Consider the following 16,244-nt stretch of genomic DNA (forward strand, 5'->3'; position numbering starts at 1 on the left):
GCCTGGGGCCACCCTGCATGAGCTACAAAACAATCTGAGATGGCTGCTACTTGTGCTTTGCTTGGAGGTTCCCAGGCAAAGCCAAGCTGTGAACCTAGGTTGCCAGCTGCTAGTGCTGGCCTGGGGCCTCTTAGCAAGAAGTGCAGGGGCTTGGAGATCACTGTAGCCAGCTATTGCTTGTTTGTGAGAATTTAGGAAGTTGTGAAACATAAGCCAAGACCAGCTATTCATATGGAAAAGGTACTGTTAACAGCTTGGGTGGGCCATAAATTGGGATGGAGCCTGAGGGTATCACCAGGGTTGGGCTAAATAGTGTTAGGAGATGACGACTCCAACAGCCAGGTGATGGAGTCTCAGATATGGCACCTGCCTGCCAGCTCTGTAGCTCTGTGTGGGGAGGGTTCAGAAAAAGAACAATGGCCTCTGCCCACCTTTCTGCCTAGGAGAAAGCTATCCCCCAACTCTCGCCTTGATGCCAGATACTTCAGTTCCTCCCAGTATGCCACTGGTGCCTTTCAAGCTGCTATCTTTGTGCTGGAGCTCAGAAGGAGTGAAGCTGAGTAAGTCCATATGCAGGTTCTTTAAGAGGAACTACTTGAGACTCCAGAAGTTTTTTCCACTGATTCAACCCTTACTGGTTTTTGCAGCCAAAAGTTATGGGTATGTATCTTCCTGGCACTGGACCCCAGGGCTGGGGGGGCCTGACATTGAGCTGGGACTCCTTGCTTTTGAGATGTCCCTCTGGAATTTTTATGCACCACACATGCGGGAGGGACCAGCTTGTCTGTGTCTTTGTGTCTCTGCCCCTCGTACCAGTTTGGATGCATGTGGTTTCTTCAATTCCATCCTTGTCAGACTTCCATTTGATTCAATTTCTGATGGTTCCGAGTGATGGCTGTTCTATCATTTACTTGTGATTTTTATGGTTATGAGAAGAGGTGAGCTGTGTTTACCTACGCCTAAACTTGACCAGAAGTCAAGAATTTAGTTTGGGATGGGTTTTTACCTGTGCAAATTGAAATAAAACCTTTGTAATGGGGAAAGTTTGGCCTCAAGACACTAATAAGTCTTTCATTTCACAAAAGAAACAAGGCATTATGGGGTATAGAGAGAAGATTAAGTGCAATTGTTGTTTTTCATCTTTTAGAGAAAAGAAGACATAAACCCAGAAATGTAAATAACTGCAAAAAATAAAGTGTTCACAGGATAAAATAACCAGGAAAAACTGTGCACTTCCTCCAGAGGTGCTACATTACCTGACCAATTGCCTTTCAGGTTCTTAGGTGGAAGCTGGTACTAGAGCTAATTGGTGAAACACCAGCCAGTGTTGTTTGTATGTTTATGTCTGTCTGATGCCAACTAAATGTGTACCACAGGGCTGGCAGACTCAAATACTTGATACTGTCAGCAAGTAAATAAAGGAATGAAGCTTAGAAGTGGGAGGAGCTGTGGTGAACTACAGTGCCCATGACTTTCTAAAATCTCGTGCAGGCCCAAAAAGAAGATGAGACCAGATATAGTCCATGGACTCCAGCACAAGCGCAGGACCCAAACATCTGAAGATACCACACTGCTAAGACATGAAGAGAGTGAAGGGTCCTGCCCTAGGCAAACAGTTGCAGGACCTCCGTTGATTCAACCTGCAGCAGCACATAGTGATTGGTTACAGAAGAGAACTGATGGATTTCGAGAGGTTGAAGGGAGAGGATGAATGGTCAGCCAAATGGGATATAGTTCCCCATCTCAGCCCAGAACCGCTGTGAACAACTTCTCTGTTTTCAATGACAGGAAGTCAAACTTTTTGAAGTCATAGGAGGGTCAAACATGTGGATTAAGCTGCTGTGATGGGGGGGTTCTTCCAATGGTGAGAGACACACCAGCTGAAACCCTTCTCCTTCATGGCCTCTAGATCTGGTCACAGGTCTGTATCTAAGGTCCTACCAAGAGCTCCTTGCAATGAACCACTCTTTTCTATCAAAGAAGCCCATAAAGCCTTGGAACCTATAGCTCATGGAAAGTCTTTCACCTCTAGAATTTAGGGATGGTAGTGAGAAGGAAAAGAACAGGATATAACTTATTTCATGGCTTGCCTGCTACACACCAATAAACAAACTTCTGTTTTAAGGGTCTGATTATGAAATGGAGCTTAACTTTTCATCAGTGACTGAGGTCCATTTGAAAAATAGGATTGATGCCACCTTCTCCAGGAGGCCATTCCTGTCCCTCTCTTCCTCTCTGCAATACCCTGTACATGGCTCTTTCATTTTATACAAGCCCATATATAATGGTCACCTATTAATGTTTTGGTCTCTCCTATGACAAGACTGTAAGTTTTTTGAGGACAAAAATGCTATCAATCAGCAATCAACTGGTGTTTCACAGCATATGATCTACTAAATATTTGTTGGCCAAAAGGAGAGAATTCCATGCAAGAGGCATGGTGTGGACAGAAGTAGAGATGATGAGGGATATGGCAAGGATAGTGAGAAAATTAATCTGGTTGTCCTGTAGAGCTCAGGCAGGAAAGTAGAATAAATGTTGAAAAGTGGGTTGGAGCCAAATTGTAGAGGATTTTGAATGTTGGGCCACAGAATTTTTACTTTATTTTTGGAGGCATTACAGAGCCAGTAAAGGTTTTTAAGCAGGAACACACTACAAAAAAATTGAGGGAAAAGATGGAATATGATATCATTTTTGTAGGATGGACTGGAGAGAAAGCAGAAAGAGTATTTAGGAAAGGAAAGTTGTATGAATCTTTGAAGTGATCAGGGTTCTGTCTTATTTGGATTCACAGAAACAGGCTGAGACAAGATCAACTTGCAGGACGTTTATTAGGGAGTGAACTATGTTGTTAACAACATTGGTAAAATGCAGTTGTAACACAGGCCTAGAATGACTCCAGGGAGAGGGCTGGAGATAAAAGGTCCTTTGGAGACAAAATGAGACAGAGGAGCCAAGCCCTTGTGCCCTCAGCTAAGCGAACCCTCTGAGAAGCACACAACTTTGAGCCTTTAGATACAGAGGTTGGGCAACAGGGGGAATGAGCTTGTTCTTAAGCACAGCTCTGAGTGGGTCACCATGTATATTCACTATCTTGAAATGAAAAGAATTTAAAATAACACAAAAGTATAAAAAGTTTGCTGTGGCTAGTTTCACACAGAATAAAGGGAGAAGATGGGTTTCACTCTGTGGAAGAAGAAGGGGGTGTTGATTCAGGGAGGAATATGTTTTGACTGATCAAATTTGACAATATCGCACTTCAAAACTCAGAAATCTCAAAGAAACCAAGAATTTCCATAATTCCCAATTATTTTCCCCCAGAAAATTTAACACTTTAAAATTCCATATTGCTGACCAGTCTCTTGCCTGCCCCTGCCCTGCAGGCCATTGCCTCCCCTGTTCTTCTTTTTGTGTCCGTTATCTCCTACCCACATTTCATTGCCCCTCATTCAACTTAGATTTCATGTTTCATCATTGTTCAATCTTGCTAATCTCCTAAATCCCCATGTTCCTTTGTTCTTTCTCACACTGTCTAGCATCCATAGTGCTGGATAATTCCATGTCTCCACTTTCTTGGTGTCTGTGCCCCCAAAATTGAGTAGCCACTGGAGAAAATCACACCAGGCAAATTCAGGGCCACCAGCCTCACCTGGCCCTCAGCACTGCCTGGCACACTATATTCCCACCCCCGCACCCCCACTCCACCCCCAGTCCTTGCCCTGCAACATTCATCAACATTATTTCAGACCTTGTCCCCTATCTTCAAGGAACAAATTTCCTTACCTCCCTACCCTGTCACTCAGCAAATGACCTCTCCTTCATAGGGAAAAGTCCAACCTTTATGTGAAAACTTACTGCTTTCTTATTATCAGTTTAATGTCCTGAAACATATAAACTTATTTATGTCCAAAATTATTTTTCCTCTCTCATCCCTGTTAAAATGGAAAGGGTGTCTCTTCTGTCTGCCTGGGCTCTGGATCCCATTTCAACTTGTTTAGAACAGTGGTGATTACAGGAAGCAATAACAGCAGCCTAACCAATGAGGACAGTTATTATCCCACGAGAGAAGACTTGTGGCATCACAGACACAAGTACTTTCCATATTCTATTCTACCACTCTCAATGTGTTGGCAGTGTCGTTCACCATAGCCACAAGATAGCCGTAACAGTACCAGGCATCATATGCACACAACCACATCCAGCAAAAAAAAGTTTGTGCTTTCTTCTATTTTATTAGAAAATCTTAGAAGTGTCCATGCCTACTTCCCACAAGACCCTTACTGGCTGAAAGGGCAGGTTAAAAACAAAACAACTATCTGGTAGTTTCCCCTCTCTGCCAGCAAGGAATAATGGGGCGGGGGTGTGGTAAAAGAATGATTGTTGAGCAGGCTATTAGTTCAATATGCCATATATCTCATTTCCCCTCTCATCTTCATAGAGGTCTCCCTCTTTCCTGTGGATTCAATCTTTCCAAGGCTAGCTCCTTTTCATCAGCATTTAATTGTGTACAAGTCTCGCCACTCTTTAAAGGCTGTCTTTCCCAATCCAAATCCCTGTCCAGCTAATGCCCTTTCTTCCTCCTTTCTTTCACACTTACTGACACCCCTTCCTTATCTCCACTCATTCTTCAACCCATGCCATCTTGATTCCATGCAGAAGAAAAACCCCTCTTGCCATGTTGCTAAAAACAGTGGACATTTAAAAATCTTATTTAAGTTGACCCAACAATGCAGCTATGCTGAATAGCTGCTTCTCATCACTTCTCAAACTTCTCTACACTTGGCTTCTTTGGCATCACACTCTCCCATTTTCCTCCACATATACTCCCCCTCACCCTGCTACCTCTCCTGATTTATACTTTTCTATACAACCCTGTAGATATTGGAGGTTTTAAGACCAGAGTCATATATTCTTATCTCACTTCACTTTGCACACCCTGTGATAGCATTCTCACAGAGCCTCAATTATCCTGTGCATGGAGACAAATCTCAAATTATTTTTTCTAGTTAAGAAATGTTTTCTGAGCTCCAAATCTAGTACCTTGTCTGCCTACCTAACATCTCCACTTTAATGTCTTTCCAGCACTCCCAACACATGTCTAACATTGAACTCATATCTTCATGCACCCCTCTCACCAACCTGCTCTTCCTTCAATGCTCGCTCTCTCAGTGCCCCCTTCTATACAGTTTTTCAAAACAAAAGCTCCAGATCTCTTCTTGACTACCCCTTCCTCAAATTCCATACCTAATCAACAAACAAAACCTGTTGGATCTACTTCCAAAATATCAAAAGTATCCAAAGCTCCATCTCCATTATACATGAATAGCCTCTTAACCAGTCTCTTCATATTCATCCATTCCACTTCCAGTGAAATCCATTTAAATTGTAGCATAGCTGCATATTAAAAACATAAGTCTTATGTGTAACTCCTCTTTTTAAAATTCTTCAGTGGCTGTCTACAATTTTTAGAAAAATGTCTGCAACACTTAACATGACTTCCAAATCATTGCTGAACTTCCAAGCCTCATTTCCACTACACTCCCTTTTTATGTTCTAACTGCACTGTTCATTTTTTAGTTTTTCAAGTGTACTGTTCTCACTTGCTTTACAGCCTTTACATTGCAGTTTCCTCCACCTGGAACAGTCCTCTCTTTCACCTAGCTAGATTTCTCCTGACATGTCACTTTCTCAAGAAGGCCTCTTCAAACCCTGCTATCCATGTTTGGTCACATCATCACACCCCTGAAGAACTCAAAACTACCCCTCTTGTGGCATTCATCATCACTCACAATCACGTGTTCAATGTCTGCCTTCCTCTTCAGAAGAGTCTAAAGTCACAAAAGCAGGGCCTTTGATCACTTCACCTCCTTGTCAATGCCAGGTACAATGCCTATCTCATAGTATGAGAGCCATAAATATTTGATGAAAGAAAGGCTATGAACGATTTCTATAATATTTAATTCTAAAAATAGAAATAATTAAAATCATTGCTCTACTGAAAGACTTTATAGGTTGATCAAATTTTAAGAAATCCACTTAAAAAGTTGATGTTGAAGATCAACTCTAATTCTTCTTGAGGAATGGTGTCCTTTATAAGCAGCACCTGTCTCTAATCAGTATTACTTTTCAGGTTATAATAACACTATATGCAAGTCCTGATTGGAAAAAAGTAAGTAAACATTGGAATGCATTAAGTTAGCTATTTTTAAGTTAAATATTTGCAGGAAAGCGGCATTTTCAGATGTAGTACTGCCTTAATCCTGCAAAGATTATTAAATTCTTGTACTGCTAGAGAAGAAATTTAATTGATGTAAAATCTATATTGCTGGAAAATAAATCAAATCATTGTTCTCTGTTTTTTACTTTAGAAAGCAGCTAAGTGTTATGAAGTTTTGTAATGATCTCTAGTCAATGACTAGAACAAGTTTACAGTTACGGATACCTCCCCTTAGGTGCACTGGCTGTGTGGCGTTACAGAAGGTGACTGCTGTGGCTTTCATATCCTGTCTTTTCTTCAAGATCGGGATGATAAAGTTCAATAGTAGTCAAAACCTCTCTAAATCCCTACAAAGCCCATTCAGTTCCATACTGAGACTCCTAACCCTATCACATAATGACCACTAATCGTAATTGAGAATCACAACGTCCCCTACCAAGAAGGGTTCCACTCAAAGCGGGGACTATATCCTCCGGGGACTACGTCCTCCACACGGAAGGCCTCAGAGGTGAGAACACAGCATCTCTGGATGAGTGCCCTCTCTTCCCTTTATAGATAGTGAAGTGGCTCTCATTGCTGCACCCCTTAGCCGTGCCCAAAAATCAGTTACATTTTCCTCTGTATGAAGGAGAGCAAGCCTAGGAAGACTACAATCCCCTTAATGCCTCGCGAAGGCGCCACAAACCCGCCACAGAGGATTAGTCATCCTTCCCACTACCTCCTTCCACTTCCGGGACAGAATTCGTGGCCTAGCGGGCGCGCGCACGCACCAAATTGCGAACCAGACTGGCCCTGGGGCTCCGTGCCCATCGCGACGTGTGGCGTCACGTGACGCGGCGCGCTCCGTCGCCAGAGGCAGCTGACGGGTTTGCGCGTTCGTGCGTAGCTGGAGGCAGGGGGCGGACCAGTTGGGGTTGCGGGGGCCTTGGGGTCCGACGAAGAGGAGGGTGGGGCTAATTCCAGGACCGCACGGACAACACTCCCAGCGAGACCCTAGACCGTGAGGAGCGATGCTGTGGTTCCAGGGCGCCATTCCGGCCGCCATCGCGTCTGCCAAGAGGAGCGGAGCAGTCTTCGTGGTGTTCGTGGCAGGTGAAGGGGGCGGGTGCCCGAGATATGGCCAAACACTCTCTCCGGCCTACTTTCAGCCCCAGGGTCCTCCAGCGTTGCCTTGTTAGCGCCTTTCCCCCATCGCCCAGGCGGGAGATGCGGTTCCAGCCTCACACGCGGAGCCCCGTAGCCCCTTTCTGCCAGAGGCGAGGTGGCGCGACTAACAGGCCCTCCGCTGCCCAGCCCTACCGTTCCCCGCCTAGCCTTTCTCCCGCGCCTTCAGAGGAGTCGGCGCAGACAGACCCCCACAGCTGTCTTCCGTAGAGCTCTCTGTCCCCAGGGTCCCACTTCGGGATGCCCTAACGCCCGTGGGTAGCTCTGGTGTTGAGGTGGGGATACGGCAGGTCATTAACCAGGCGGTTGGGTTCGTAGTTAGCTGTGCACGGTCAGGAAGAAAGCTGTGTCATCGGTAAGCAACAAAGACGGACCACCTGATGTTCGCGGTTACTGGCGTTTTTACCTTGCTGAAACGTAGACTGTTAAGCTTTATATAGGTTTGATCTTTTTAATAGTAGTGGGGAGGGTTCCAGTGTGAAATAATTACTTGTTCTAAGTTGATTTTTAAAAATCATTTGTTTAAAAGAAGTAGACGTTCGTCTTTGGTTCTTTTTGTTTTCCTGGTCTAATATCTACAATTTCCAGAACGTGTATTAACTCATTTACCCTGGGTTGCTCTGGGTTACTGTGCTCCGTATTTTATTACTCTCCTATTTAATTACTGTAATCTTCTAGATTTACAGTAAACCTATACCTCTATGGGTTTGCTCATTCTTGTTATAGGAACCAAATCAGTGTTTGTGATTCCTGTTAATTTGAAGTGTATTATTTCAACTATGTGTTTAATAAAGGTTTATCCATTAACTCATAACTATTGGAAGACTACATAATAGCCCTCACTTTATGCACTGCAGTGAGAACAAGTTGCCGAAATATGAGTTTTAGTTAACATTAAATTTGACATAATTATGCTAAATTTATAGCTTAGTTTCTAATGCTGTTAATTTTGAAGAGTTTGAGTAGTTCATATTATGCTCTTTTACAGTTTTTATTTCATACACATAAATAACTGCTGTAATACTGTAAGAAAATTAAAAAGGAAAATTAAATGATAAATACTGTGCTTATTAAGAAGCTTATTAAGAATATATAATAGTTTTATGGCATTTTAAATTGTGTCTTTCACATAAAATCTCAATTGATTCTTGTGGAAGATAGAACAGGTTTTATTATCTACATTTTATAGATGAGGAAACTTATGTCCAGAGTGGTTAAGTGATAAGCACCAGGGTCACAAAACAGTATTTACATCTCATCTTGACCAGTTTTATTTTAGCTGCTTAAAAAGAAGTGTTTGTTTCTTATGAAAAACCGGAACAATTGTAGACTTTGTAGACTTTATGTCATTATTGAGATCAGGAAAGGATTATCGTAGTCATGTTTTTAAACAAAAACCACAATTGATGGTGTCAATTGTCAATTAGAAGGCACTCTTGGGCGAACCAGTTAATTTGAAAGAACTAATGCTAGATTTAATTAACAAACATTTGGAAAACAGTAGTGCTAAGTATTACAATAGTAAAATAAAGTTATAGGTCTTTGGGACTTTGTAGGTATGTACACATTCTTCAGTTAACCTTTTATTGATAAGCATGTATTCTGTGCTTTTAGAATATTGATTCTGTTGAATGTTTGTAGGAATACTGTTAGCAATCTGTCAGTCTGTCCCTTGACCCCTTCAGAATACTGTTGCCTTTTCTAGTGTTTTAGGAAGTTATCTCCAAGAAAAGGTAAGATTAGTGTCACTGTAGGAATTTGTAGACAGTAGCATCTTGAAACTGCAGCATTTAAAGGTTGCCTAGACCTTTGTTCATAAACTTTGAAACGTCAGCCAGAACTCATGATTTTCTTAGATCTGAGACTTCAACAATAATATACTAACTCAGTAGAAAATTAAAAAGATGTCTTTAGCTTTTTAGGAGTGGTAGGAATGGCCTTAAGGGTAACTTTGGTTCACATAACCCCACCAGTGGGAAATGTTTTAGGCAAGTTGTTTACATTTAGTGAATTTGTCGTGGATGAATTAAAGAATATTATAGGATTGACTTTAGGAGACTAGAAAGATTATTACTAGTTCAGCCAACAAATTAACAAGGATTTTCTAAGTATTGTAGCTATGTAAATTGAAAGAAAGAAAACTGAGCAAGATTTGATTCTTTTCTTGGGGAGAAGAATAATCTGATAAGGATCCTAAAGGTATGTCAGTTCACTGACTAGTGTTGCTGGTGGGCTAACATTTCCTAGACAGACACTTTTTACTGCCTTTTTTGGTTAAATACACCATAAACGCCTTTAAGTTTTGACCAGTAGAGGTTTTCTAGGTTTGAATTGCTGGCTCTTCTAGGGTCTGCAGTTCTTTGCTTCTGAGCTTGTAGTGTTCTCTTTAAGTACCTTTACTTTGGATACTGTTGATACCACCAAGGAGACAGTTTTTTCTCCTAAAATCTTAGGCCCACCTAACTCCATAGTATAGTTCATAATTTGATGAAAACTAAGAAACTAAAGATACTAAAGTTGGCAACTAATAATTCCACTTAGTAGTGTTAAGATAGCTCTCACCCAGTTAAGCAATTCCAACTTTGCACCTCTTGGCCTTGCAGCTGCTACTGGCACTAGTCTGAGTCATGGACAGACATTGTTTGGGGGGATGTGACATCTGGGACCCTAACCACATGGTACAGCATAGGTGAGGGAGTGCAAAGTACCGACCTCAGAAGTAGCAGATCCATACTTGCGGCTGTCTACTTGAAATCCCCACTTGGATGCCTCACAGTATTCTAAAGCCTAAAAGTAAATTACTGCCTGAACTTGTGTTTTCTCCCCCAGTGTTCTACCTCTAAGTAAATGGCACCAACTTACATCCAGTTGGTTCGTTTATGACTCAAATCTTTAGTCTCAGCCTGTCTTGTGTTCCCTGTTGTTCATGACACTGCCAGTCACATAGGCCTTTTTCTATACCTGAGTTTCTTTTTCCTCAGTGAGCTCTTCTGGCTCTTGGCATAGCTCAGCTTTTTCATCCCTTAGGTCTTACCTTGAATGTCACCACACAGAGAGCTTCTCACCAGTCTAAAGAAGTCTCATTATTTTCTTTTATAGTTCTGTTCTTTTTTCACAGCACTTGTTACTAAGCAAGTACTTTTTTCTGTACCATTACATTTTAATCTCCACTCAAGGTTGATATTCTTGTCATTGATATTCTTGTCATTGATTTGGAATTTTACACCTCTCTGTAGCCCATAATATCTTAAGAGATGCTCAGAAAAATTATACTTTTCAACATCTAGGAGTCTGCTGCACTCTTTTTGGTCTTGGTCTGTAGATGCATTCAAGTCCCTGTTTATCTTTCCCCAGATTTCTCAAGCCTCTATTCCTGATATTCCCAGATCTCATCTCCCACAAAGTATACTCAAATGTGCAGCATTAGTCATACTATATCATAAACTTAGCTATTCATTCCACAAAATAATTATTGAGAGCCTGTTATATGCCACCTACTTATCTTATGTCAGGTTTTGTTGTGCACATTTGAGTTACTACATATCACTAAGTGAAGAGGAAAACAATCCTTTCCCTTCTGCAGCCTGCATTCAATGGAAGATACAGATAATAAACAGTAAACAGAACGAGTGAAAACATACTCTATTAAAAGGTTGTAAGAATTACGTGGAAAAAAGCAGGAAATAAGGAACCTTTGGGAATATCTGAAGGTTGTATAATTTTAGAGTGGTGATTAGGAAAGGCTTTATTGAGAAAATAATATTTGAGCAAGCATTTACAGAAGAACATTCCAGGCAGGGGAAACAACTGGTACAAAGACCTTTTAATGAATGTCTTTCATAATTTGAGGAATAGAAGAGAAAGGAATAGCAAGAAAGTAAAAGAAAATAGAGGTAACTGGACCTTTGTAAGGACTTTGGCTTTTACTTTGAGAGAAAATAGCCTCTGTAGGATTTTGAGCAGAGGGTTGATAATACCTGAGCGCATAAGGAAAGTTGCTGTGTTAAGAATAGACTGAGTGTCCTCACCAGTGTTGCTCAGTTGGTTGGATATCATTCTACAAAGTTGAAGATTGCCGGTTCTGTTCCTCACTCCTGGTCAGGGCACATGGCCTGAGTTGCCAGTTGAGTCCCAATTGAGGCAAGTAGGAGAGTCAACTCATTGATGTTTCTCCCACATCGATGTTTCTCTCCCTGTAGTCTTTCCTTCTCCTCTCTCTAAAAGTAAGATAAATAAAATCTTTAAAAAAAAATAATAGACTGAGGATGGAGACCAGTTAGGAGGCTATTGCAATCATCTAGATAGATGTGGTAGCATAAATCAGGGTAGTAGCAGTGAACGTGGTAGGATATATTCTGGGTATACGGTTGACCCTTGAACAGCACAGGTCCCTTTATACATGGATTTTTTTCAATAAGTATGTAGAGTTAGAAGTAATATGAAGGTTTTTAACTCCATGGGGGATTGGTGCCCCCTCCCTGTGTTGTTCAAGGGTCAATTGTATTTTGGAGATAGAGTCAACTGAAGTCAAGGGTAACTAAGGTTTTTGGCCTTAGAGTGAAAGGATTGAGTTCTATGAACAGATAGCTAAGATGGGGAAGGCTACGTATGGATTAAATTGGCTGGGGTGGGGTTTGGGGGTAGTCACAGTGGGTAAAGCAGCTAACAAAAGAGTAGGTATAGAATAATCTCATTTTTGCAAAATGAAAAATGTGGCCTGAAAACTTTTTTCTTCTGTAAATTGGCAAAGGTTACTCACCTTTGAGAAAATGCTTAGCTCTGCTAACCTCAGAAATATTTTTCAGTGACTTACTCAGATGTGTTTCCCTCTGTCCACTACTAAGTGGTTATGCCAAGTTGTGGACATTATAGGTCTAAAATGGAAACAATTTCTTAATAAGTATAACTTTATTTTTTTAACTTAAAAAAATGATTTTATTTATTATTTATAGAGAGTGGGGAAGAGGGAGAAAAAGAGAAAGAAACATCAATCAGTTGCCTTTCATATGCCCCCACCCTGGGATGTGGCCTAGTAAGGGAACTGAACCAGGAAACCTCTACCTCAGGGTTTTGCAGTGGGTGCCCAACCCACTGAGCCACACCAGTCAGGGCAGTAGGTGTAATTTTTAAAATTTTTGTCATTGAAGTATGACATACAATATATTAAATGAAATACAGAGTCCAGCACAAGTAATACCCCTAATAAATGCATATAATATTTAATAATTATTTGATAAATAAGGAAAATCAAATGTGTATGATATAACAAATGTATATATTTATGATGTTTTAGGCGAAATGTTCAAATTGCTGTCTGTCTTGTGCGAGACATTCATGTACCCTACCAACCACACTCGAGGACCTTACTTCTGCTGGACCCTGTATATATAAGTGAACTCCTAGATGAAGTTTTACAAATGAGTACACCTGTGTAATGTCATCCAAATGAGATATAAACATTTCCAGCAGCCTAGAAGGTTCCTTCGTGCTCTTTCCCAATCACTAGCACCTATACCAAGGTAGCCACTATATTTAATTTTATTACTATAGATTAGTTTGGGGTCAGCATAACTTTTATGATTAGCATGCTAATAAGAAAAAGCAAGTCCAAGACTGCAAACAGAATTATACCTGCTTATATCTACCTTGGAGGAATTCTGGAGAATAAATGTGGAGGGTATTGAACTCAACAGGAAGGTGCTACATAAAGAAGGAAGATTTTTTTTTGAAGATTTTATTTATTTATTTATTTTTAGAGAGGGAAGGGAGAGGAGAGAGAGAAACATCAATGTGCGGTTGGTGGGGGTCATGGCCTGCAACCCAGGCATGTGCCCTGACTGGGAATCGAACCTGGGATACTTTGGTTCACAGCCCATGCTCAATCCACTGAGCTACGCCAGCCAAGGCAAGAAGGAAGATTTTACATTTATATCTAAAATCATATGTGGAAAAGTCAAAATAGTTACTCTACATTTCTAAATGCAACTTCTAATTATTGTGGATACTATTCGGATGTTTTCTTTTAGAAAATGCTTTGTATAATCTAAATAGCAGTATTTTGTATTTTATCACTTTTTATTAATAATGCATATAGTCACACTTTTTATTTTATGGAAAAATTCAGTTTTTAAACTTGGTAGAAAATAGTATTTGTGGTACTATATTTGCAATTTCCAAAGAATCAGCAGATACTGGCCTTATGATAAGAATCCTTGAAATCTGTTATAGGTGATGATGAACAATCTACACAGATGGCTGCAAGTTGGGAAGATGAGAAAGTGACAGAAGCATCTTCAAACAGTTTTGTTGCTATTAAAATTGATACCAAAAGGTTTGCTTATGTTTTTTTTTTTTATTTTTAGGGAGGGGAGGGGAGGGAGGGAGAGGGAGAGAGAGAGAGAGAGAGAGAGAGAGAGATAGAGAGATAGAGAGATAGAGATATCAATGTGCGGTTGCTGGGGGTTATGGCCCGCAACCCAGGAATGTACCCTGGCTGGGAATCAAACCTGGGACACTTTGGTTCCCAGCCCGCGCTCAACCCACTGAGCTACGCCAGCCAGGGCTGGTTTGCTTATGTTTTAATCTTTCATTTTTAAAAAACATTATAACTATATTTTTTGGTTGTCATTTATTGTGATGCTTTAAGACTATAAGAATGTTGATTTTTGTCTAAGGTATATTGAGGTCTTAAATTGTGATGGCTGTTTTCCAAATTTATCATTATATCTTACTGAAAAATTTAAGTTCTCCTAGTTTGCCAAGCAGGAATACAAAAAAACTATGATCCTTAGTGTCTGGAAACTTGGGAGTAACTATAAATCATATATTGAATATCTCTGAAAGGTTGACCACTCTATTGGATCCTATTTTGGGGAATGGAGGTGTTTAATTTTATAGGAATAAGGACATTTGTAGGTCCCTCATAGTACCTGCTATCTACAAGGCTATTTTATTAGTTAATGCATCCCTCCTCCCCACCTTAAAATTTTTTATAGAAAATTTCAAATATGTAAAAAGTAACTGAAGAGTGTAATAAACCCCCATGTACTTGTCTGCTCCTTCAGTACTTATCAAGGCATGGTCAGCCTTTTGTCATCTATACCCCCACCCATTTCCACTCATCCCATGTAATTTTGAAACAAACCTCAACCATCATATCACCTCATCTATAAATATTTTAGTATATCTTGGAAAGATAAAGATATTTAGTTTTTTAACATAACTAGAATACTTCAAGAACAGTAATTCCTCAATATCAGATATCCACCCCAGCATTCACATTTTCAATTATATTATCAGAGCCAGTTTTATTATTAATTTAATTTGTTACAGTTTGGTTCAGGATCCATCAAGTTTCACACATTGTGATGTGATCTTTCCTAAGTCTCTTAGTCTATAGGCTTCGCCTCTCTCTCTCTTTCTTTTTGTTTGCTGTATATTTTTTGAAGATACCATAGTTTCCCCCAATATGGATTTTGTAGACTGCGGCTCTATTGTATTATTTAGTTTGTTCCTCTGTCCTTTATTCCTCTGACAGTTGGATTAAGGTCTGAATCCAGCCCTCCACCTTGTTTTATCCAGCCTGGCCCCTTGTTTCTACCCGGCAGCAGCACTGAGCTCTTTGCCCTTAGTTAAGGAGTGGTTACATTTATACAGTCCTAAAATTGCATTTGGCCCTTGGAAGGCAACTACGAGGCTGATGTGGCCCCAGATGAAAATGAGTTTGACATTGCTGCAGATGGTGGTGTATCTTCCATTAGAGGGCCCATAATGCCCTGTTACTTCTCATTATGATGATAGCAGCAGCCATCAGTGATCAATTCCTAGAAACATTAACTCATTAGTAATTGCAAAGTGGTGTCCTGTCTTTTTGATGTTAATAATATCAGACTGAATAATACTTGAAAACTGTCAAGATTAAAATATTCAGAAATTTACCTATAAGATTTAGAAACTTTTTATTTAAAAATTTCAGTATTAATAGAAACTTCATAAATTATAGTGCAGTCTGTTTCATAAGAATAGTTACTGAACTATATATTTATTGAGCTGTAATAGTTTTCTAACAAGAATCTATCATTTTAATGTATATTACATCATTTATTTGTTAATTATCTTCCAGAAGCACCTTTTAGAGTCAGTAATGGCAGGAGGAATGTAGGGCTTTATTGGGAATGTGGAAGAAATACAAATTTCAGCATTCTTGAGGCTATATACAGACTTATTTATCTAGCATTTTAAAAAACATTTCTCTTAACAGATGGAGGGATGCCTGCACATAGTGATGGTTGATGTTTGTTTCACTGTGGAGTGCTTGCTGATAGAATTAGAGTGTATTTTAAATTATGAGGAATGGTCCTGGCTGGTGTGGCTCAGTGGATTGAGTGCCAGCCTACAAACGAGAGGGTCGCCGGTTCATTTCCCAGGCAGGGTACATACATGGGTTGCAGGCCAGATCCCCAGTTTGGGGGAGCTCAAGAGGCAACCACACACTGATGTTTCTCTTCCTCTCTTCTCTCTCCCTCCCCCTCTCTCTAAAAATAAATAAATAAAATATTTTTTAAAATTATGAGAAGTGAATTCTACTTATTATACAATAATGAAATTACCTAATGTTCTAGGAGCATTTTAGGGTATATTTATTTATGGAGATAGCCTCCATTGAAAATAAATTGGTTGGACATGCATCAGAAGTCTACAGTGGTTATTTCTGAGAAAGTAGAGTTCTTGGTAATTTAAAAAATATTTTCATCTTATGGTTTTATGATAACGTTTTATGTTCAGAAAAAAATGAAACACATTTCTAGTTCTTGGAAACATTAATTTATTCTTTGGAATTACTCATTTACACTGATTAATATCT

At 40.0% G+C, this 16,244-nt stretch overlaps 1 protein-coding gene across 1 annotated transcript in view; it reads left to right on the top strand.

The window, feature by feature from the left end:
* The first annotated feature begins 7,048 nt into the window (after positions 1 to 7,048).
* Positions 7,049 to 16,244, top strand: part of UBXN4 (UBX domain protein 4) — a 40,397-nt gene continuing 31,201 nt past the window's right edge. Inside the window, exons 1-2 of the mRNA XM_028508684.2 lie at positions 7,049 to 7,309; positions 13,610 to 13,712. Of these exons, the coding sequence (XP_028364485.1) occupies positions 7,228 to 7,309; positions 13,610 to 13,712 (185 nt within the window). The 5' untranslated portion in view covers positions 7,049 to 7,227. The remainder of the gene's footprint in view (positions 7,310 to 13,609; positions 13,713 to 16,244) is intronic.

The sequence above is a fragment of the Phyllostomus discolor genome, chromosome 4 (genome assembly GCF_004126475.2).
Source record: "Phyllostomus discolor isolate MPI-MPIP mPhyDis1 chromosome 4, mPhyDis1.pri.v3, whole genome shotgun sequence".
NCBI classification, from domain to species: domain Eukaryota; kingdom Metazoa; phylum Chordata; class Mammalia; order Chiroptera; family Phyllostomidae; genus Phyllostomus; species Phyllostomus discolor.